The following is a 25760-nucleotide window of genomic DNA, read 5'->3' as shown; positions in this document are numbered from 1 at the left end:
ATCTGTTTACATATAAACAAAAAGGCCTCTCAATACCCTTTAGTCTCTCTACCAAACTAGTCTATTCAGAACCGGGAGATGTTTACGACCTGTCCGAAAAAAAACGACACTGTATCCTTGAGAAAAGGATCAGCTTTTAGAAAAAAGGGACCAACTCTATGACACATGTCCCCCAAACATTAGCCAGGGCTTCTATGTTGCTAGCTCGTTAAGAATCATATATGTCTCAATGAACCATGAACCTTTTGGTTCTGAGGAAAGAATGCTACCACTAACCTAATTGATATTACCATCTCAGAATCTAGAGAATTTTCACTTCAGTGCAATGGAGTCATGCACCGCTGGGTTTCCGTATTCACCTTTTGATCTCCTGCTTTTCTGTCGGTGGAAGGCCATGAAACAGTGTAAACAATTATTCCACTGTTACTCCAGGTTTTCTGTTTTCCTTCCATCAAAACTGGAGATCAGGGAAACCTCTTGGAGATTGATCTCCCGCGTTTTTCGAAACCAAGAAAAATAGTGTTACTTTCCCTATCTTTTGGAAGCAGAGATAATTATGATTTTTGAGGGCAGCATTTCTGATAAATCTGATCCTCGTGTTGCTCTGCAGTACCTCTGTGTGGTTCCCTATAATAAATGAGTGCATGAAAGAATTCTAACTCCAGCAATAAATTGATAAATAGCCACTGTAATAAAGAAGGAGTGGCCGTGTATTAAAAACTGAAAGAACTGCTGTAACTCAGAAACGTAAGTAGAACATTGCTGGAAAATCAGTGGCTGTGTATTGTTGGATTCAAAACAAATACATTTCTCATGAAGCAGAAATCGCAGTGAAAATTAATTGACAGTGAAATCGATACTATGAAACATCCACCTACAATCTTCCTTAAGTCCTTTCAAACAAAACAGAAATCAAACAGCGAAATGGTATCTTTACAATGAACCACCAAACTGTCTATAGGAAATATGTATTTCAGCAAGATTTGGCCCCAAGTCTGTGATCATGCCAAAGTATAAAACATTGCGCAAGTGAGACATTATGCTTCCAACACCATCAGATGGAACCTTCCTGCCTCCTTCAGCTCAAAGATTTTCTGAAGATAACTTGCTGTAAGTGTGAATTTGTAAACAGGGCATCTGGAGTCTTTGAAACCAACAGTCTATCTCCTTAACCAATGAGATATAAGGATTCAGAAAAACAGGAATGACATAACAAGAATGAATTGAAGTCCCATTAGCTATAAAAAGGGAGCCAAAGATTAATAAGGTTTGAACTAAGTCAGATAGACAAAGGGAAAATAAAATTATTTTAGATTTAAAGTATGCATTTTAAATTCTCTAATAATGGTTTACTACATGGAAGCCAACAGTTCATGTACTGGGTCAAAAATGTTGATTGAAATTGAATTAATAATTAGTAAATTTCTAAAAGGTACAATACTCTGCTAATCATAGCCTCTCATGGTGCTGTGATAGTGTCCATGCTGCTTGACTGGGAGGCCCACGTTCAAATTCCACATGTTCTAGAGTTGTGTAAAAACATCTCTCAATAGGTTGATTAGAAAGTATCCTACTCCACCAATTATGTCCCAACTGTGGTGAATTAAATGGTCACTTAAAGTGCCAATCTGTTCTGCAATTAATGATGCAGATAAAGATAATGCTTTTATTAGGCCATTGGCAGATCAGGATATATCAAACACCAAGTGCTGAAGGTTTGCAACCTCATGTACTCTCCATCCCAGGGGGTTGTGAAATTTTTCAATCCACTTGTTCAGACACCTTGTCATAGATCTGTGAAATTGAAATTAGGTCTCTTGGCCCAGAAATAGGGACACTAACACTCTACTGCAAGAGGGAAATGGATACTTCTTTGTGCAATACATTGAAGGAAAAGATAGAAAGATTTTTAACTTCTCAAGGAATCAAGGGATAAGAGGAACAGGTGGAAAAGTAGAGCTAAGGCTATTGATGATCCACTGTGATCATGTTGAGGAGGTTCTTGTGGCATGGTGGTAGTATACCTACCTCCAAACCAGAAGCCCAGGTGTAATTCCCACCTGCTTCAGAGGTATTTCCTATCATTCCTGAACAGATTAATTGATTAAATGAATAGTCTTTTAAAATGATTGAATATGTTTATAGACTCATATAGTTTACTGCTCCTAATTCTTACGGAGTTAGGCTTTGATTTTAGAATGAAATGGCTGTTATAACAGAGCTCACTGTATGTTATACCTTGATTAGAAAAAACACAGTTGTGATAGACTTGAGGAAGGACAGGTAGATAGCAAAGCTCTTTCAGTCATTACCTGGGAGATTTAACAGCTTCTGTAGGTTTTTGCTACATGCTCAGAATATAGATTTAGAATTTCAGTTTCAAGTCATCAAGGGCTATTTTTATTTGTGCAAGAGAGACTGCAGGGTTTTTTTGGCAATTAGAGTAGAGCATAAATTAAATCAGATGAAGCATAATCACTCGCCTTTCTATATTTCACAGTAATATTTTCCTCTTTGATTAAAGAAAGTACTTTAATGTCATAATAATGGTTTTCTAATATTTCACAAATACAAATTAGACCCGTTTGAAACACGCTGATCTTTTTGATTGTAGCTTTGTTGGCGGCGAAGTATAAAGTGACATTTTAAATACTGTTTCTCTATGTCCTGTTTTCTTGATGTTGTATAGGTGGCTATTATTGTTTGCTTTAAACCAACAATTAAAATGTCATACATATTACTAATTACAATACATAGTTGAAAACTGGCAAATCTTCCCACAACTGATAGTTGCATGATAACAAAGAAAATCTCGCCTTAGTTACTTTAATAACATAAAGTCAGTTCGTCTGAACATAAGCATGAATTTCGATCCCTGGTGGAGAGAACAGATTTGAGCCAATTCCCAGTTCTTCAAGCCTGATATAGGAAAGGTTGCCCTGGATCTTTGGATTTTCCTTCCCAGGGTGTTAGCTGGAGTCAGGCCTGCAGCGTTAGAGAGAATTTTTGTGGACATGGGCTATGGGAAAGAACAACCTCTCAGTTAACACTTTGCTGTAGTTGACTAAAAAACAAGAGCGTCCCCTTTCAAATCTCACACGATCTCACCTTCCCACCCATTTCCATTTCCCTTCCAACATATTCCAACCTATGCCCCTCCACACACTCCTTTATACCCTCCGTGTCAAACTTTGCCCCCTATTCTAAAGCATGGTCTTCTCTAGCCTCAATGCCAATATGTACTGCTCTATCCACCCCATAACCATCCACAGCCCTATGCCAATCAATATTCCTCAATCATCCCACATGGCTCTTTATCACCATAATAAAGATTTGATTTTAGTTCATGTTAATGCATGCAACTCACCTACCACCCTCTTCCCTTAAAAGAAATCCTGAAGAAGAGTCACTGAACCTGAAATGTTAACTCTGCTTTCTCTCCACAGATGCTGCCAGACCTGCTGAGTTTTCCCAGCAATTTCTATTTTTGTTTATGATCCTTTTTCTTTATATCTTTGATGTAAATTTGTTTCGTATCCATCATGGACAGACCTCAGAACTCATGCTGAGATGAAATAACATTCTTATTAATGTATTTGTTATTTTCAAAATTCACTGTTAAAGAATCACACACTACATTGAGCTTCTTCTAATCCCTTTGTAAAAACAAGTGTTTTTAATGTGTATTCCGCCTTCAAAAGGCTTCATAAGCTGTTAACCAAAGTTTGGAGCTGTTAATCAAATTGTGAACCAACAGCCACCCCACTTTGATAATAATAGGATGCAAAATCAGTCATGCAGCTCTTGTTCTGTAATAATATCCCTCAGGCTGAAGTCAACCGACAGAATGAAATATCAAGCATTGTTTATTCTTAAACAAACTGAAAGTTGTTTTCACATCTTTTGAAAGTTTGCAAAAGTTGATTCTCAAATGTTCACCTCCTTTACATGTACCATCTTTATCTTTTCTTATTACCCTTCCTTTTATTATTTTCATCCGTTCTGTCTTCTGCTCTACTCCTAATTGTAAGTCACAGACCTGAAAGGTTCACTTCAATTTTTCCTCAAAATGTTCTGATGCACCCACTGGATGTATCTGAAATGTTTTGTCTTTGTTTTAGATTTTGTTATTGAGTTTTACATTCACATTCATATTTTTGTTAAAATCAGTGATTGGAAAAGTTTATGCTTGTATGTAATCTATGCTACATTTAATATGTCAGACAGGCTGTCCTGGAGGCAGCAATACTACTTGTGGCATGGTGTGTAGTTTTCTTCTGGAGACTTATCATTTAATTATGACCCCTAACATCATGAATTTAGATAGTGCCTTTAATATGTGAATTGTCCAAAGAGGAGTACGAGGGAATGTAGTCCAGAATTGTGGTTGAGTCAAGGAAGTTTTTGGATTGACCAAAAACATGAACGAGAGAAGACTAAGGGATGGAGTGCTAAGGGCTGAAATACCTAATGTTGGGGCACCCAATGAGGATGGAACAAGAGTGAATGAATATGTAAGATGCAGTTTTCAGTTTATAGCTTAACAGGTACCAGAGTTTGAGAGGGGTAAACCCAAAGAAGGATTTGAACATGTATATGAGACTTTAAATTTGAGGCATTGGCAGGCCAGGAGGAATGCGTGTACAAAGGTAACGATGGAATGTGAGGTTAGGATGTAGGTACCAGCATTTTGACTGTGTTCTAGTTAATTTATGAAGAAAGATGAAGGGCTGAATAGGACAACATTGGAATAGTTATATTAAAGATAACTAAAACATACTAGCAGTTTCAGCAGAAGATTAACCAGTCAGGAGCAGAAATGCCTGATTAGATAGCAGGAGAAGTAAATGGCTTTCAGGATGGAGAAAAGATCCAAGGATAGATGTTCAAATCAGGGTCTAATAGGGCATTGTGATTGTGACCAGTTTGAAATAGTGATATTGAGGGAGTGTTAACATTTGGTGAGGAAACAAAGCTTATGATTAGGGACTGAAAGCAATGACGGTCTTCCTAATGTTTAAAAGAAATTATAATAACTCCCATACCAAAATGTTGGGTAAGAGATCGACAACACAGACACAGTGTGTATACAAAAGGAATGTATATGTTAATACAGTGATGATGTAGAAGATGATGACCAGCAGCAGTCCATGCCATCAAGACTCTGAGTGGAGAAATAAGTAGGAGAGAGCTGAATTACTGAGTTCAATAGCATGTAAAATAGGGTGTAAATAAAACTCCTGAGAACCAAACAACAGTTATTGGCAAGACAGAAACCTGAATGCCAATTTGGAGCTACAGGGAAGGAAAAATATACAAGGAGGAAAGAATCAGCAACAGAGTTCAAGAAAAGAAAATGAGAAGACATATCTGGGCCGGAGCTGTACTGAAGCCTGTGACAGCACCAGTTACATCTATGACGTTGCAGTAACAGCTCAAAAACACAGAATGCTCTCAGAGGGCAACACTAGGAATTGTGGGAGAGTGGTTCAGTGGTTAGCACTGCTGCCTCACAATGTCAGGGAATCGGGTTTGATTCCAGCCTCGGTCAATTGTCTGTATGGAGTTTGCATATTCTCCCCGTGTCTGTGTGGGTTTCCTCTAGGTGCTCCAGTTTCATTCCACAGTCCAAAGCTGTGCAGGCTAGGTGGGTTAGCCAGGCTAAATTGCCCGTAGTGTTCAGGGATGTGCAGGCTGGATTAATTAGCCATGGAATATTCAGGGTTACAGGGATAGGGTAGTGTAATGGGTCTTGGTGGGATGATCTTCGGAAGGTCAGTGTGGACTCGATGGGCCAAATGGCCTGATTCCCTGCAATAGGGATTCTATGAATATCAATGAGCATCAGGTTTTCATGCCAACGCAGGTAAGCACCAGCTAATACTTTCCAGTTGGCAATTAGGCATATAGCTGACATTGCCCTCATAAAACTGAGGGTAAAAGAGAATTCTGCTTATTTTGAATGTTAAAAGGTGTTATGTTTCCACTAGTGGTAATACTGAACAAGTTAGATCCCAGGGTTAAACCAAATAGACCCATTTTTGCAGTAACTTCCCATGGTGGTCGTTCGCTGAACATGAGGCTATTAATGTTCTTCAACTCAAGGATACAAATTTATTACACAGAAGAAATTCAGAGCTGGATATGTGATTATGTAGAAAGATCTTCACATAAGCAGCAAAACAAAATTGCAACCTGTTCCCAGTAATAGGTAAAAACAATGACTGCAGATGCTGAAAACCAGAGACTAGATTAGAGAGGTGCTGGAAAAGCACAGCAGTTCAGGCAGCATTCAAGGAGCAATAAAATCGACGTTTCAGGCAAAAGCCCGAAACGTCGGTTTTACTGCTCCTTGGATGCTGCCTGAACTGCTGTTCCCAGTAAGAACCTTTTCAGATGCTCAATCCCAGAAAAATGTCTAAACTCTTTAATTTCTTTGTTAACCGCCTCTTTCTAGTTCTCCTCTTGGAATACTGAGACAATTTTACAACTTATTTCCAGTTCTATTTGCCTTAATGACCTTTCAGTTATGATGACTTGAAATCTTCTGTACAAATGGAGAGCTTGGAGATTTCACAAACTAAATCCCTTCTGCCAGGTGACTGTTATTCTGAACTGAAAACTTGATTCCATTTACCTGAAACCAAACTTAACAAGTGATCCTCGTCTGTTTTCTATGATTGTCATACACTCAACAGTATAAACATTTTATCAGTTAACTTCACAGGTGTCTTCTAAGGCCCATAACTAAATCAAATACTTTCTTACAAATGATATATTTCATTCACTGTTCCAAATGATTCCCTAATCTCATCAAAAAAAGTCACATTCATGAAACTGTTACTAAAATCCATACACCTCATTTTTAAAACTCCAGTATTCCCAATTGATACTTACACCTTTATCACAAATTCAGCTATTCAGGTCTAGACTGATTGGTGCTGAAAGCATACTGTGAGAGGTTATGAATTAGAATTAGATTTTATTTTCACGTATACTCAAGTACAGAATTACATGAGTGCAGTGAAAAGGAAACAATGTTACCATTCCCAGCACCATCTTATATAAAAAGGTACCGAGGTACAAAATCTTAGGTACAAAATAGAAAAATAACGAAACAAAGTTAAAAGTTAAACAATACAGTCCCTCTTAGTATAAAGTAGAAAAATGAAGAAGTAAATTAAAAGTTCAACAGTCTTTCTGAAGTGTTTAGCCGTGCTGAGCTCACACTCCCGACAAGGATTCAGTCTGCTCCACCTTGGCCCACTCTCTGGGAGACCTCTTCCCCCGCCCCCCAGATGTCAGGGGACCTCCCTCACTACAGCATTTGGCTCATTCTTCCCACATTGGGTGTGATTTCTGACCATCAAAGCCCTGAACTAGACCCCTCCAGCCATTGCCACGCTCCAGGCCACAACAAGCTGTAACGTCTTCGGCAGCCTTACAATCATGACCAAGCTCTCTGTAGGTAAGTTTGATCTCCCCTGCGCTCGCAGCCATTACAGATATCGTACACCTCTCGCACCGCCATGTTGGAATCACTCTCCTTGCAATGGGTTGATCTCCCACACGTTTTGATCTCCTCTGCGCTATACAAACTCGCTCTCCACAGAAGGTAAGTAGATTAAAGGGAAAAAAAGAAAAAAGTTAAAGCAAGTGGAGCAGATGCTCTGGGCAGGAGCCCTCACACTGCACTGCTACTCTGCCACCATCTTGGAATTGCAAAAAGGAAAGTACGTTGGATTAGACAGCTCATGTGATCATTAATATTTCTTTATGTATTTCTAGTTACTGAAGTATATGTGTAATACATAATAAATAAATACTGTATTCTCTACTTTAAATATGAAGTGCATAGAGTGGTTAGGGGTAATTCAATGATTTAAATCTCCAGTCTGCAATTTGATTCCAGTCTGTACCCCCATTCTCATTATTTTAAATGTTAATCTGTTAATTATTCATCCAAGTAAAGTACTAGATGTCAGCCAGTGTCAATAACATATCCTCAACTCTTTAAAAGGAAAGAAAGCTCTTGAGGTGTCTACTCGGGATGACAAGTAATTACCCTGAGATATGACCCATATATTTTCATTGCCATGCTGGGAATATTTGAGGTTTAAAGAGTTCTCAAAAGGGAACACTCAATCTGTCTGAGTATGCTGTAACACAGAGGATGAGTAATTTATATCCCCAGCCAGCAGTTCAGTTTTAGACTGTGAAATTTGGCAGCATAGCAAAGCCTGAAACTCTTAAAGTGTCAGTCAGAAGGCTCTGGCTATTCTGTCCATGAGACAAACTGCACCCTGGTTCTAAGGATGTCAGTGCAGGCATGACATGCATGTGCCAGAATCATGCAAAAAGCACAGATTGTGAAATCAAATCATTCTTAATGTTGGCATGGCCAATCTGCTCTTTGGGGGCTCACAAATCCTGCTAATTCCCTTTCTTAATCACTCTCCATTACATTGATTCAGATGTACATAGGATTGGACCAGCTGTGCAAACTGAAAGGATCAACACTTAGTGAGTTCAGGTGAGATGCTTATGAATGCATACACTAATCACAGAATTGTTATAGGACAGAAGGAAACTATTTGGCCCATTGTGGTTGAATGAGCTGAACTCCAAAGATGAGGCAAGTGTGACTTCCCTTGACGGTAGCATTTGACTGAGCTTAGCATCAAGGAGCCCAAGTGAAATTGGAGTCAATGGGCAATCAGGGTGAAAAATCTCCTCTGTGTGGGGTCATACCTTGCACAAAGGAAGACGTTGTGGTTGTTGGAAGTCAGTCATCTCAGCTCCAGTACATCACTGCAACAGCTCCTCCGGGATGTAGGGTCCTAGGTCTGACCATCTTCAGCTGCTCCATCAATGACCTTCCCTCCATCACACTGTCAGAACTGGAGATGTTTGCTGATGTTCAACATCATTTGTGGCACCTCAGGTAGTGAGGAAATCCATATCCAAATACAGTAACAGACCATGTCCATATGCAACAGAACCTGGAGAGGTTTGGACTGATAAGTGGAAAGTAGTATTCACGACTCATAAGTGCCAGGCAACGCAATGACCATCTCCAGCAATAGAAAATCTATTTGTGATCCCTCAATGCTCAAAGACATTATGGACCCTGACACACATTACCATTAAGCAGAAATGAACTACATATAAACACTGTGAAGAGAAAGTCAGAGGCTAGGAATTCTGCAGCTACTAGCTCATCTCCTTTCTCCCAAAAGTCTATCTGACATTTGCAAAGCACAGGTCAAGAGAGTGATACAACACTCTACTTGCCTGGAGGAATGCAGCTCCAACAACACTCCAGAAATCTAACACCTTCCATGATAAATCGACCCAACTGATGAGCACCACCTTCACCATGCACTTCCCTCCACTGATGCACAGTGGCAGCAGTGTGACCTATCTACAAGAAGGCACTGCAATAACTTATCAAGGGTCTTTCGATAGCACCTTCCAAACCGCTGATCTCTATCACTGATAAGGACAATGGCAGCAAATGCAAAGCATGATCACCTGCAGGTTTCCCTCCAAGTCACACACCATCCTGGCTTGGGACTACTAACACCCTCCCTTTACTATTGTTGGGTCAAAATCCTGAAAGTCCCTTCCTAATAGCCCTGAGTATCTCTACATCCCAAATACTGCAGCATTGAAAATGAAATGACTGTGCTGGCACTTCAAAGAAGAAACTTACTTTGTGCCAAACCCCAACTTGTTTTCATTCCCCTGCATATACTTCATTTGTCAGAAATGTTAGAATCCCAGATCAGATCAGCAAACAGTATGTTCCAATTTGGCTAGAGACCAGTAACCTTTGTTTTTCAAGTAAATCAGGGTGTGAGTCCAAGTGAGCGTGCTAAGTGAATAAAGCCACAAGATTCCATGATTTTGAACAAACAACAAAAATCTTTACTGTACAACTTCAGAACAAGAATACGATCTAGAATACGTGCACAATCTATTTCTAACACCCAGAGTTAACAAATGGTAAATATTGGTATAATACCCCCCAGATGCTGACAGAGTAGATCATAAAAACTTATCAAACTTCACAAGGATTACAATTCTTCACTTTTGCAGATAGAGTCATAGAGATGTACAGTACAGAAACAGACCCTTCGGTCCAACTCGTCCATGCTGACCACATTTGCCAGCACTTGGCCCATATCCCTGTAAACCCTTCCTATTCATATACCCATGCCTTTTAAATGTTCTAATTGGGAAAATTGAGGACTGCAGATGCTGGAGATCAGAGTCGGAAAGTGTGGCACTGGAAAAGTACAGCAGGTCAAGCAGCATCCGAAGAGCAGGAGAGTCAGCGTTTTGAGCATAAGTAATTGTACCAGCCTCCACCACTTCTTCTGACAGCTCATTCCCTTAACACACCACCCTCTGTCTGAAAAAGTTGCTCCTTAGGTCCCTTTTATATCTTTCCCCTCTCACCCTAAACCTATGCCCTCTAGTTCTGGACTCCCCCACCCCAGGGAAAAGACCTTGTCTATTTATCCTATCCTTGACCCTCATAATTTTATAAACCTCTATAAGGTCACCCTTCAGCCTCTGATGCTCCACGAAAAACAGATCTGGCCTAATCATAGAATTGAATTGTAGAATCCATACAGTGTAGAAGCAGGCCATTTGGCCTATACACCACCTCTCCAAAGAGCATCTCATCCAAGCCCCTACCCTGTCCCTGTAACTTTGCATTTTCCTATGGCTAACCTACCTAAGCCTACATGTCCTTGGATACTATCGTAATTTACCATGGCCAACTCCACTTAACCTGCACATCCTTGGGCTGTTAGAAGAAACCGGTGCACCACAGGAAACCCATGCAGACAGGGGTAAATGTGCAAACGCCACACTGACAATTGCCTGAGGCTAGAATCAAATCTAGGTCCCTGACACTGTGAGGCAGCAGTGCTAACCACTGTGCCACCTCCCCCACCACTGAGCTACCATGCCACCCCTTAAAACTCCTCAAGTGCCATTCCATCAAAAACTACCTCAACAATTGTTCCCTTCCTGAGTCCAAGCGCCTCAGGACTTATAATCTACATTACAGTACTCATCCATAAGCATAAGTCCAGCACTTCACCAACATCTAGCCTCACAGCTCCAGTCCTGCACCCAAGATTCTTTCCCCCAAGCTCCAATCTTGCTCAGCAGCATCTGGCAAATATTGCTTGTGTGCTTTTCAGTGCCTCTTCCAGTTACACTAGGGTGTTAATACTCCCAGGTTTCTTCCAACCACCTTACAGCTTCCCCAATACAAAGCCAGTAATCTTCCCACTTGCTCAGTTCCCTAAGACTTCTTCTCAGTCCTGACTCCAACACTTAGCTGCCGACTAATTTCTAGAGCTTGGTCACAAGTTAGGTTGCAAAGAGTCATCCAACTGCCCTTGATTCCTCACTGAGTCCTCTACGTAGAATATGTGTAATTCAATTGCCTTCCAAAAAACAGTTAACTGCAGCATTCCTAACATGAAGCCTGCTGCTGTCTCTGTTTCCTGTCTTCAACTCCATATTGTTTCCAATAACCTATAACCTCTGAAATTCTCTACAATGAACCCTGAATTGTCCTGACTAATCAATTGGAAACTTGCAATAAATACCTTTTTTTAAATTTCTGGCTAAAATTGAATGGTGCTAACATTTGAAGCAGCCAAATGCAGCATCCTTGAAACTGTGTACATTCGAAATTTACATCTTCACAGATTGCTGCTTGTCATTCCTTCCACCAATTGGAATAGTTTCTCTTTTTTTAAACTCTGTCCAGATCCCTGATGTTTTTGAATATCTCTACTGAATCTCCTTTTAATCTTCTCTTCTCCAAGAAGTACAATGCAAAGTCCTCCAATTTATCTACATAACTGAAGTTTCCCATCCCTAGAAACATTCCCTTGAATCTTTGCTGCCTTCACACTCATCCTAAAGCATGTAGCTGGAACTAGACAGAATATTGCACTTAAGGTCAAACTGATATTTTAATATTTCTTTCTTATTTTGGTAATCTATGTACTTATTGATAAAACTAGGATACCATATGCTTTATTATCTGTTCTCTCAACCCATCTTGTCACATTATTAATTTATGCACACGTCCTTCTGCTCTTTTAAGATTATACCATGTGTTTATTTTTTTTTGTGTCCTTCCTATCAAAATTAATTAGTTCACACTTTTTTGCATCAAATCCTGTCTGCCAATTCCGCTGATTCTTGATTCTGGTACCAGGTAGGCAGCACATCATTCTGCTGCCACAGGAACACTTGTTTGTTCCTCATACCACCAAATCTCCCAATATTGTTGCTGTTCCAAACTTCCTTATGTACAGCTGAATCAGCCGTGATGGCATGGATGTGGCACTAGCTACACTTCCCAGACAAATCATCATCAGTGTTCAGAACTGAATGCTGCCTTCTCATTCACTAATTGGACATGGGTGTTGCTGGCTGGCCAGCATTTTCTTGCCCATCCCTAGTTGCACTTGAGAAGGTGGTGCTGTGCTGCCTCCTTGAACCGCTGCAGGCCATGTCCTATAGGATGACCCGCAATTCTATTAAGGAGGGAATTCCAGCATTCTGGTTTGGCTGTATACAGCCTGTTCCTCGGATGCTGCCTGAACTGCCGTGCTTTTCCAGCATCACTCTATTCCAGAATCTGGTTTCCAGCATCTATAGTCATTGTTTTTACCCTGTATATTTCCATGTCAGGATGGTGAGTGGTTTGGAAGGGAACTTGCAGCTTATGGTGTTCCCATGTATCTGCTACCCTTGTCCTTCTAGACGAAAGTGGTTGTGGATTTGGAAGGTGCTGTCTGAGGATTTTTGTTGCATTTCTGCATCTTGTAGATAGTACACACTGCTGCTACTGAATGTGGTGGTGCTTATAGATATGGTGCCAGTCAAGCGGGCTCCTTTGCTCTTTGTGGTGTCAAGCTTCATGAGTTTCATTGGAACTGCACCCATCTGGGCAAGTGGGGAGTATTTCATCACAATCCTGTCCTATGCCTTGAAGATAGTGAACAGGCTTTGGGAAGTCAGGAGTTGAGTTATTTGCCACAGCATTCCTTTCCTCTGATCTGCTTTAGCTGGTGAGTCCAGTTGAGTTTGTGGTCAGTTGTCATCTACAGGATGTTGACAGTGGGGGATGTTATTGAATGTCAAGGGGTGGTAATTAGATTGTCCATTATTGTTGTTGGTCATTGCCTGGCATTTGTGTGGTGCAAATGTTGCTTGCCACTTTTTGGCCTCTTTGACATTCATTGGCACTACCGTGACTGACTCTCCCATTCTCAACATCCTCAATGTTACTACTGACTGGAAACTGAACTGGAATCACCATATAAATGCTGTGTCTACACAGTGAATAATAAAAAAAAAGTTCCATTGAATCTCGGTGAATAGATGGTGTAAATTGATATTTTGATTTGATTTGATTTTATTATTGTCACATGTACTGAGATACAGTGAAAAGTACTGTTTTGCGGGCTATCCAGATAAATCAACCTTATATAAGTACATCAGGGTAAAAGAACAGGATGCAAAATATAGTGTTACAGCTACAAAGAAGATGCTGAGAAAGATCAACTTTAATATGTGAGAGGTCCATTAAAAGTTTGATAACAACAGGGAAGAAGCTGTTCTTGAATCTGTTGGTACATGTTTTCAAAATTTTGTATCTTCTGCCTGACAGACGAAGGTGGAAAAGAGTATAACTGGGGTTATATTGTTATGTTTTGAACTAATGAATCATGTCACTGATGATCACCTCACCTGGTGGTCACAGGCAAGCGCTTTTAGCATGGATTTTTAAATAACAGATGAACTTTGGCCATTTATTTTTCCTCCCTCACTTAGAATTGCTGAAACATACACACACTGGAATACTCCTGTGTCATTCTGACTTAGGCATACTACTCCACACAGAGTGTGGAGCTGACCAGTCACTTCAGAAAATGACTTTGAGGGGTTCCTGATCCTGGCACCATTGATTTTAGCATCTCTTCTCTTAATTACTTCCATTGCAAAGACTTACAGTGTGCATTCATGAACCTAGGACTGTTGTTGCTTCATTTTGCATCTCCTACATCTCGTTAATCTCAATACAGGTGTTCAGGAACAGATCTCCTTCATTTAGTGCAACTTATTTGAGACTGATAGGTTGACTGCACCAAGTGCTATCACACACACAACTTGACATCCTGCTAAATGCTCTGCCAGCCAGTAGTTCAGACCTGGTCAGGTTAACATTACAACCAAGGCTCACAAATATGCGTGCTGCTAGCCTCAATGGGATTAGGCATAAAAGAGCACAAACTGTGTCCTCCATGGCTGAAAATGAGCAAAACTAATTGTCGCCCCTGAAATCTATGATTCAATCAATTGTATCAGCTGATAACACTTATACTTTCTGCATGAACAATGTGTGAATTATAGAAATTCTTCAGTCATCAAATCTAGCAATAGCTTATTTAGAGACAATATTTCAGTATCTATAATAATCTGTATTCTTGAACACTTACATTATGAAAGTCACATCCTGTAAGGAGCTACATTAAGGAGTCAATTGGCTTTACTTAAGACATCAGGCTACTTCAAAAGTGTCAGTTGTTATCATTGGTGTTTACTAAAATAGCAAAACAAAATTCTTTGTGCACCATGTTATATTGGATCTTCATACTGCATGCAACATACAGAATGTAATCCAATAGCAGGGTACAGACAAAAATCAGTTGAAAGATATGGACTGAAAAAGTCAGTTGGGCTCCATGTACTTTTGGTTTCTGTATTAGGTATGCTTTCAAGTGAGAAAATTGTGCCTACTATGTTTCCAGCTGCTTCTGACATTGCCCAGTTGGCACCCCACATTGCATGAGTAGCAGCATGGAGATACCAAACGTATGCCAGAAGCTTTTCTAGTGAGCCGATTGAGCTGTTAACATTGAATTAACACTAGTTCTAGAAACGTGAACCATGCTAATCACTCTCATCTCCAAGAGGAGCCCCCACTCGCGAGGTTTGAAGGGCCAATTGCTCAACTTGTAAGAGAGAGAATTTTAAATGATTTCTGTGGTTGATGGGAGTCTTCTGGATCTTTCTTTTTAAGTGATGTGGCAATTTACTGGGCTTGCAGGTCATGTGGCTGCATCATCACACGAAAGGCGGAGGGATTTTGTGACCTATCCACAGAAAGGCTGGGTCAGGGATGGGGCTTGTAGTTTCGATGTCTCTGGGTTTGCAGGGAAATTGTTCTGAGGCTGCAGGGAGCAGAAACTCTGCACAGAGGCAGGAAGAGCAACAGTTTTCAGGGAGTATTTCTCCCACCTCCACCTCAGCCAGGAGCAAAGGACATTCAACAAGGGAGGCTTCACTCAAATGAAGGCTTGCCTGCTTACCGCAACAGGACAGAGTGAAGGATCCTCGTGAATCATGACCCCTCTGCCTTAAGTTAGGAACTATCAAATTATAGCAACTGACTGATTGTCAGCTAGGAATTGACAGTCTCTCATTAATTAAGTCCCGCATCCCAGGCAAGGCAATAGATTGACTTAACTACTTTGCTCATAAGAACAGATGTTTTCCAAATCGGCCTGTTCAGATATGTAGCCATACACTTATGGAACGTGAACCTAGGCCTCCTGGCTCAGAGGCAGGAACACTATCACTGCACCACTGTTCATAAGATAAGTTTCAGATCTTTTCAAACCTCTAAAACCTAGATGTTATTTTATCCAGTAGACTAGTTCTGCCAGACTGTTAACTTGTCAACTATCTGTTGAGCTTTTTTTTTAAAGTAATATCATTAATTTGCAAGAGTATCAGACACTGATCTTAACCATCACTTAATAGTCAGCAATTCTACTATTGCTGAATTAGTGTCACAATTGAATTGCCTTTTACACATTCCGCTGTCATTTTGTTGAGTAGTTCCATCCTGTAATTGTCATTATTCCAACTGATAGGTAGGTACTCATATCTACTAATTGTTTGTACAGTCAAGTTATTGTTTTGTAGTCAATAAATAAATAATTTATGAAATTGTCTGTCTACTTGGATAATTTGGCAAGAAAAGTTTCAGCCATTCTCTCGTTAACTGTGACTATCCTAATTGTATGTCGGTAATGTGAACCCAGAGTAACAGATCAATGAACGAACACCGCATCATTTACCCCTTGATCCAAAGCTATGTAATAACAGTCCAAATGGTTTCTTGAAGGCAAGGAAGAATGTATGTGAGTTTGTATGTGTTAGAATATATGTATTAGCCAAGTCATCAAAACTCAGGTTTCCAGCATCTGCAGTCATTGTTTTTACTCCATCAAAACTCAGAAGTCTTACAATAGGACAACTGAAGGACAAGCTTGATCCAGAATGATAATCAAAGATGAGGTAGTGTATTAATTATGATAATGGACTCGTCATCCACCAGCCTGGATTCATGATCCAAAAACAGAAGTTCATATCGCAACAAAGGAACTTAAATTTTAATTAAATCTGAAACACAGAGGTATTCACAGAAACTGACATAAAATTTTACCTGGTTCACTAATGTCCTTTAGGGAACAAAATTTGTCAACATGGTGTGTCCCATATTTGACTCCAGGACCACAGCAATGTATTTCACTCTTAACTGCCCTCCAAATGGTTTAGCAAGCATGCAGTTGTAGTAAAGTTGTTGCAAGGGCAATAAGTATTGGTCCTGCCAGTATTGCACACCTTCTGTAATTGAAGAAGAGGATGATAAATTCACAGTAAATGATATTGAAAAGTGGAAGTAATAATGAGTGCTGCTTCAGTTTTCATTGAAGACACTATCAGACAGAGAATAAGTATAAAGGTTGAGAGGAATATTATGATGATTAATGTAGAAAGAGAAAAAACAACAAATAAAACCTGAGGACAAGGCGCTTGTGCCAGTGGACATTCAAGAAAACTAGGGAGAAAATACAGAGGCTCCAGTCACCAAATATATATGTTTTAAAAATCAATTTTAAAAAAGGAATAGTATTATGGAATCCAATTCCAATCTTCAGGAAGAGATTTCAAATAATTTTACTTAATATCTGCAATGAGGAAAATCCTAGAATCTTCAAGATCAAATGGCACAGGGAATATATTGACAAAAAATAGTCCTGATTAACTTCTAAGAGGAATATATTTTAAACAATTTTATTGAATACCTTAAGAATTGATAAGAAGAGGAGACACAGGCAATGCAATGAAAGCGCTATACGTAGATTTTCTCAACATATTTTACAAGGCAGCACATCAATTTGTGATAAAGGTAAATAACTGTGAATTAAATGACCCAGATGTAAGAATTATTGCACGATAACATCCAAATGCTAGACAGAGGGATTAAAGGGCCTTTTTCTGACTAAAATGTTACAGAATTGAGAGGATGCAGCTATCAAGTAACATAGCGAAGGCTATTCAGTCCGCAGCCTGCTCTGCCATTTATTACCTTTATGGCATTGGTAATCAGAAATCTATGAATCTCTACCTTAAACACATTCAAAGACTGATCTTAAATAGTCTTCCAAGGTAGAGAAAACCAAAGATTCACAACACTCTGAGGGAAAAAAAGTCTTGTTATCTCAGCTCTAAGTGGCATCTACCTTATTTTAAAATTGCTCCCCCAGTTCTGGACTTACATATCAGGATAAACATTTTGTCTGCATCTTTTCTGTATTTACCCCTCTATGTATTGTGTAGATTAAAATGGATACACCTCTCAGTCTTAGAAGGTCTAGAGAATGCAGGCCGTCTTTGCCCAGTGTGTCTTCATAGGACAGTTCCCCCCATCCCAGGAACAAGTCTGGTGAACCTTCATTGCACACCCTCTAAGGCAATAATGTTTTTTTTCCTGAAGTAAGGAAACCAATACTGCACACATTACTCCAGGTAAGGACTAACCAAGACTAATACAGTTGAAGCAGGACTTCACTACTCATGTACTCATATCTTCTTTCGATAAAGGCTAACATTTCAGTGGACTTCTTAATAACTGCTGTCCCTGCATATCATGATTCCGTGATTTATTGACAAAAACATCTAGGCCCCTTTGTATATCTACAATTTCTAACCCCTGTTTCTCACTCTCTCCTTAAGTAGTGGAGTGATGTTTGCTAACTTCAAATTTGCAGGAACCATTCCAAAATATATTGAATATATGTCAGCTATCTCTATAGCCACCTCCTTCAACAATATCTGCTGTAGAATAGCAGGCCCTGAGACTTATCGACTTATCAGCCATATTAACTTCTCCAGTTCAACCTTCTTACTAATACAAAATTTCTTCAATTTCTCGTTTTTCCTAGTTAACTTGGATTTCTAATTTTGGGAGATTTATTGTCTCTTCTGTCGTGAAAACAGACAGAAAGTGATCATTCAGCTTTGCTGCCATTTCTCTATTCCCCCATTATAAAATTCTCCTGACTCTGCTAGTAATGGACACAGAATTATCAAACTGTTCCTTTTTATATGCATGTAGAAACTTTTACAGTCTTTCTTGTGATTTTTTTTGACTGGATTGCATTCCTATTCGATTCTTCCTTTCCTTATCAGTAAAATTGACCAGTTTTCACTGGAAAAGAGAATCCTTGATAGGCTTATAGAATGCTTACAGTACAGAAAAGACCTTTCAGCCCATTGACTCCTGATTGGTTGTCTGCAAGACAATTCAGCTCGCTCCACTTACCCATCATTTTCCTGTAACTCTGCAATTTTTTTTTACATTTGAGTGCTTACTCAATCTTCTTTTGAAAGCCACAGTTTAATATGCCTCTACTCCACTATATTCTCAGGCAATACATTCCAGAACAAAAACATTCACGATATGAAAATGTTTTTTTCATGTTACCTTTGGTCTGGAATCAATCTCTTCAATCTTTGTCCCATGTGTCTCAACCTCTCTGCCAAACAGTACAGTTTCTTTCTAACTGCTGTGTGTAAATTCCATGTTATCTTGAACACGTCTATTTGACATCTAAATTGCATCTCTTTGCTCTTCATACAACATGTGCCTGTCTTTATCTCTGCGTTAAATTTCATCGGTTATATGCCCATCCACTTCCACCAGCCAGCCTGTGTTCTCTTGACATTTGTGACAATCTGCTGTTCAGAATACTTCAGAGTCAGTAGCAAATTTTTCAATTACGTTTTTAACAACCAATATATAAATATATGTTAACAATACATATTAAGTCATTAATGTATCAAGAAGAGTAGTGGCTGTGGTATTGATCCCTCCAGGCGGAAGTGGGTACTGCAGATGCTGGAGATTAGAGTCAAGATTAGAGTGGTGCTGGAAAGGCACAGCAGGTCAGGCAGCATCCGTGGAGCAGGAAAATTGATGTTTCGGGCAAAAATGAAGGACTTTTGCCTGAAACGTTGATTTTCATGCTCCTCGGATGCTGCCTGACCTGCTGTGCTTTTCCAGCACCACTCTAATCTTGACTATTGATCCCTCCGATCCATAAAAACAAGTGTATTGCCATAACTCTCTGTTTCCTTTCATTTAACCACTTCTGTATTCATGTTGCCATTGGGTCTTCTATTGCATAAACCTCAGCTTCACTGACAAATCTTGTATGTGTCCATTAATTGGAAGTCCTTTATTGATTCACATTTGATTGATTAAAGAAAGTTTAGTTCAAAATGGCATAGTGTAGTATTTTTAATTTAGTACATTCTTTCTTCAGCATATTCTAATTCAGAACAAAGCAAAGTTCAAGGTTGAATGAAGCATGTGATTTATGGGGAGGCAGGTGTCACTTGCTGGGCTAGCCATTTATTGCCCAATCCTAATCGTCCAGCCAACAGTTAAGAGTCATCCACATTGCTGTGGGTCTGGAGTCACATATAGGCCAGACCAGGATGGCAGTTTCCTTCCCTAAAGGGCATTAGTAAATCAGATGGATTTTTCCCCAACAATTGGCAATGGATTTATGGTCATATCAGACTCCAGATGTTTATTGAATTCACATTCTACCATCTGTTGTGGTGGGGTTTGAACCTGGCTCCTCAGAACATTAGCTAGGTCTCTGGATTAACAGTCTGGCAATAATACCACTAGGTCATGAGAGCCCACTCCAGTTTAGTTATCTAGATGAGTTGTTAGTGAAAAGTACTCGGTGGAAGTTGAGTACTGATATCCTCACAGAGCATAAAACAAAAAGTATTAACCAAATCTGTTTTATTATTGAAATGTGAAACATTATGCAGTATTCACAATTTGTTCTTGAAAGTAAACCAAAAATTTCTAGTTTTTGAAGGAATTTCAGCAACAGTTGGAAAATGTATTGCTGTTCACAGTGTGTGGGAAAAAGCTACAATCTGCTACCAAGCTCAAGTTATTTAGTTAATCATTTTGCCATTTCCCTTTCCAATGTGTTTCTGGTTTATGTTTTTTTTAATGTTGATTGACCTCAGTAGTTTATTGGGTAAGTGTATTGCCCAGTAAGTGAGTGGTTGAACAGAATTTCACACACTAAAACTAGCAGGGATTTGACCTCTAGTCTGTGCTTATTTAATTAGTTAATACCAACAAGTTACTGTTTTGGAACAGATGAAGAAAAGTCTTTGGACTCGATATGTTAGCTCTGTTTCTGTCTCCAGAGATGCTGCCAGACTTGCTGAATTTGTCGAGCATTTCTACTTTTTGTTCCAGACTTTCAGCATCTACAGTATTTTGCTTTTATTTGAGTGTTAATACAACATTGCTAAATGACATGGAACAGAACAGTGGTGCACAGTAGTTTCTCAGAATGGAGAAAGAGATTCAGTGTGATTTTCCAGTGAGGCACTAGAACCAGTGCTTTTTCTGATACATGCTAATAACATATGTGCATCAGTGTGCAGGGCACAATTTTAAATTTTGCTGCTCACACAAAACTTTGAATTATTGCAAATCTGAGGAGTATAGAGTTAGTCTTGTAGAGAACTTGGACGTGCTGATAAAATGAGTGGACACATGACAAATGTTTGTATCCCACAATAATTAACATCTATTTCCATTTTTTCTTGGCCTAAAATTTCTAGCCAGCTGAAGTTAATAATATTAGTACAGCTGCATAAAATTCAGCAATTATCCACAAACCACCATAACAATCTGAAACTAATTCAATAATCTGGAAATGTAAAGGGCCAGAAATTGACCATAAAAATGACCAGGTTGTTGTAAAACTCCAACACTTTGCCAAGAACTCTCAGGAACTGGAATCCTTAACTGTTCTGGTCTACATGTCATTCTACCACCATGTCATTCTAAACCATTCTACGGTTTACTGTAACCTAGGTTGGGTAATATATGCTGACATTACAGTGCCAGTACATTGAGCTGACTTTTATTAAAGATTGGCTAAGTGTCAATTTCAGAAATTTTCATGAAGGGTTTCACTCTCTGCATCCTAGTGAGTTTGCTCGTTGCAGCTCGCCTCATTAGATAAGCACCATGCCTCAATGCTCTGCTCAACCCATCTTCTCTTCAGCAACAGGAGAAATACATGCCACTGCTGGGCTTTCCCCGGATTCCTGAGGCCTGTGCTATTTTTAAAGTTCAAATGGATACCACCTCAAGCAGAGCCAGCCAGGATCTGCCTTTCACAATGCATGTTTGCTTTTATTCATTCACAGGATTTGGGTAGTCCGAGCTTCACTTTTACAGCTTAGACATGCCAACCATCATGCTCCATTGACCCCCATCGAAGCCAACGGTTATGACAGTTAATGATTCTCTGCTCCCCCATAGTAATCCATGTTGTCCAAACCACTCTTGTCTTCCACCTTATCTGTTGTGTTGCCCCCCCCCCCCCCATCCATCTCAATTGTTGTCACCAAAGTATCCCAGCATGCTGCGTCAAATGCATGCAATTGATTTACCCAACTTCTCTCCCGCAGCAGTGGCTCAGATAACCCCTAGACTTTTATTGACTCCTAATTCATCTCTGTGTAGCTCCCTAGCTGCCTTATTCTAAATCCCCAGAATGATTGCATTGGATCAGCAGGACTGAGTGTGGCCCATTCCCTAGATTAATGATACAGACCTACTGAACCTAACAGCGTAAGTTGTATTTAATCCCCTGCAAAAACATCGTCTTTGCCTTTCGGGCCTGGTTGTCGGTAAAGGTTGTCTTTCTTGACGTGAACAAAGATTTGACACATGACCCTATGGTTGAAGCACATGCAGTGTGTTAACCCCATATGCTAATGGTACATGGTGCAGGTGTAACATAGCATGGTGCCAGAAAGCAACATGCCTATGCCTTTGACCGATCACAGCTGGAAACCATTGAAAGCTGCCTGACTTTGTGTCTGCACCAAACACCAAGTCAACATAGGCAAAAGTGGGTACTGCAGATGCTGGAAATTAGAGCCTAGATTAGAGTAGTGCTGGAAAAAGCACAGCAAGTCAGATAGCATCCAAGAAGCAGGAAAATCGATGTTTCAGGCAAAAGCTCTTCATCAGGGGGGCTTTTCAAGTCAACATAGATGTATTGTGAGTCTTTAAGTTCTGAATGAGAAAGACAAGCCTCAAATGGACAAGGCAAGGCAGTGATGCTGTGATCATCAAAATTGGTACAAAGTGATTGAGCAGTAAGAGAGCTAGCAAAGAGGCTGTGACATAAAATCCTCTCCCACTACATGAGCTGGGTGTTGGTCCCTGTGCTGAAAGTGTGCTGATAGCAGCAGTACAAGGAAAGGTGCCTGTGTGCTCCAAGTGCAGCACTGAAGGGAGACTTAGTGGGGTCAGAGGTGTGCAGTGAGGATGTGACTGATCCCACCCTTCAAGGATGGGTGGTCACTGCCCATGGAACGTGCCCTGTGATGTTGATGATTGTCAATGTTCCTGCTCAACCTTTTCAGGTTCCGTGTACGGCACTGAGTGTTGGCATGCCAATTGCAGCAATGACTTCTGCTACGTATGGACCTTCTTGGAAGCCTGTGCAGATTTATCAAAAAAGGAAAGGGAACAATGGTGATTGATGTCCATTAGACGGGAATATAAGCAAATGAGCCTCTTACTGCTCTCTAGTGCCATTCTTGTCTCGCTGTTCAAAATGGTTCATATATTCCCTACAGCATAGAAGCAGACCATTCATCCCATCGAGTCCACACTGACTCTCTGAAGGGTATTCCATCCAGTCCTATCCCCCTAGCCTATCCCTGTAATTTTGCATTTCCCTTGGCTAATCCACCTAGCCTGCACACTATGGACAAGTTAGCACAGTCAATCCATCTAACTGCACATCTTTAAACTGTGGGACAAAACCGAAGCACCCAGAAAAAACCCAGTCATTGTGCAAACCCCACACAGATAGTCACCTGAGGGTGTAATCTAACCCAGGTCCCTGGTGCTGTGAGGCAGCAGTGCTAACCACTGAGCCACTAGTGGCAGAATCAAGGACTATTTCTTCATGACATTGAGAATCTAATTTCTGCTGATCTAACATATGTTGATGTTAGTTTCAGAAGCAGGTTTTGTTGTAAATGGGGGTGCTCATGGGGATAGATGGGTTGAGGTGACAGTAGTTATATAAGAAAGTCAATTTTATAATTAGACTGGAGTTAAAGCTGGTTTTATCCCTTCAACCCTTTCCTGACTGACTATTCAGGTAAGTGATTCGAAGGGTCTTGATTCTTACTCATAGTAAGGGACTCTTTTGAAGGATTGCAGACTCCAGATAATTGCTCGTCAGTGTTTTCAACCTTAAACGGTTATTGGATATTGATGGCATATTTTGGCTGCACAGAGAAGATGTGAATAAAATTATAGGTCAGTTTAAGTGGTTCATAATTTTTTCAAACAACTTTGGTAAGGACAGTAAAGGCAAGTTTCACATTCAGTTGATTCAAAATGATGAAGAATTGAAATTTCAACTTGCAATTTGACTGATGCAAATACTCAAATATTGTATGAACTTGGCTATAAAGATGGTTAAATCTCTGACTACTTGTTTGACAGAACATAATTTAAAACCATTACAAAAGCTATTAAAATACTAAGCTCATTCTGTACGGTAACACATAGTTACAATATAACATAGCTGTTACTTGTTTGTGCATAGAATGTCAGTGAATTGCTTGCTATTTCCTCAATGCTATATAGTTCATATATCCTGACATTAATGGAACCTCATCCTTTTATTTTTAGTTTTCAGGTCTCTACCTTCTGTCTTTTTTCACAATCATTCTTGGGTTAATATTCTACTCTTCCACTTCCACATATGTGGCTCAAGATCCACGTGTATACAAGCAGTTTCGTAACCCTGCTGGCCCTGTAGTAGAGATGCCAACCACTGGACAAGTGGAGCCATCAGTCACATACTCCAGCCTAGGACAGGAGACTGAGGAAGAAGCCCATGTTCGAGTTTCATGAGGAGGCACCGACGATGCTCCCTGCACTTCAATGTCTTTGCATTCCTGGAATTTCTTTTTGTTTACATCACCGCATTGCCCCTAATTTCAGTTTATTGCATTTTAATATTTATTTTACAAACCAAATTTCTAGACTTCTTTTTACTAATTGTAGGGTTTAGTAAATTGTAATTTGAAACAATTCGGTTTAATGTGTCAGTTCACTGACTAAGAGTTTTTAAGTGGGTTGCAATCAATTGATGGTTTTAAAAAGTGCCATCTAAAACATTTTTATAATATATGTCACTACCACTGTCTGGGAATAAGGGGATTTTAACAGAGTTTAAATATGCACTGTATTTTTTTTCTCAATTCCAATCATTCCCATTGTTTTGCACATAAATGTTTCCATGTTAAGGCCATCTAAGAAATCATTTAAAGGGTGATGTTATCTTTCTATATGAAATGCCATTATATGACCTCTGAACCTGTGTCAATCTAGGGTGGGCTATTGTATAGTTTAGAATTTGCTAACTTGTGCTGTTAACATTTTGACAAGTTGTGTAGTACCTTAATGTTGCTTTAACAATTAGTATTCCTCACAGTTAGATTACAATAAGTATGAACTGTACCCCATGGGTAGAAGTCTGCTGTAAAATAAAGAAAAGATAATAACACAATACAGTTAAAACTCAACACCATTATAAGAAAACAAACCAAAAAATGAACAGTTCAATTGAAAGAAGCCCTTTATCTTTTTGATATCTGCATGCTCTTTATGGACTGGCTTTGGCAATGTAATGCCTGTATGATGTTTTCAAATAAATGCTTTATGAAAGATAATATCACAACACAGACTCCAGCCCAGTACTTGCAATGGTCACTGAACAAATCTGATTTGGGAACAAAAGGCATTTTTGTCTGTACTTATTGTAATAAAACTTCAACTGACAGTTATTCACCTCAACCAAACAATAGGAGTTGTTGTGTCTCTGATTGGATTTTATGGACAATTGCTAAATTGAGAAAATGTCAGAATGCATATATGTGGGTTTTTTTGGCAAATGTGATTGCTGTGTAAAATGTAGACACTTAATTATATTTTTGATTAATTTAATGATTTGTTTCCCATTGTTAATGGCCTCAAAAGTAGTATCACTTCTAAGGGTGAGGTTCTTAATAGACATCATTGTCTTTACAGAGTCAGTCATCAATAACACCTCACACTTGACTCTATCAACCACATTTAAATTGAGTGCTTTGTTGTAAGATTTTAAAAAAAGTATAGTAAATGTTGCTGCAGTCTGAGCCACAGAACAATAATGGAATCTCAATGGGGAACCATTTCCTACTTATCTCAGGTTGAATAAGAATATATC

At 39.5% G+C, this 25760-nt stretch overlaps 1 protein-coding gene across 1 annotated transcript in view; it reads left to right on the top strand.

Annotated features, from left to right (window-relative positions):
* The window catches only part of slc35f1 (solute carrier family 35 member F1), a 295120-nt gene extending 269622 nt beyond the window's left edge, over positions 1–25498 (top strand). The window contains exon 8 of the mRNA XM_043684483.1: positions 24179–25498. Coding sequence (XP_043540418.1) covers positions 24179–24403 — 225 coding nt within the window. The 3' untranslated portion in view covers positions 24404–25498. The remainder of the gene's footprint in view (positions 1–24178) is intronic.
* Positions 25499–25760: the final 262 nt, after the last annotated feature.

The sequence above is a fragment of the Chiloscyllium plagiosum genome, chromosome 3, assembly GCF_004010195.1.
Source record: "Chiloscyllium plagiosum isolate BGI_BamShark_2017 chromosome 3, ASM401019v2, whole genome shotgun sequence".
Lineage (NCBI taxonomy): Eukaryota > Metazoa > Chordata > Chondrichthyes > Orectolobiformes > Hemiscylliidae > Chiloscyllium > Chiloscyllium plagiosum.
The sequence above is the reverse complement of the archived record's forward strand: the minus strand, read 5'-3'. Positions and strand labels throughout refer to the sequence as shown.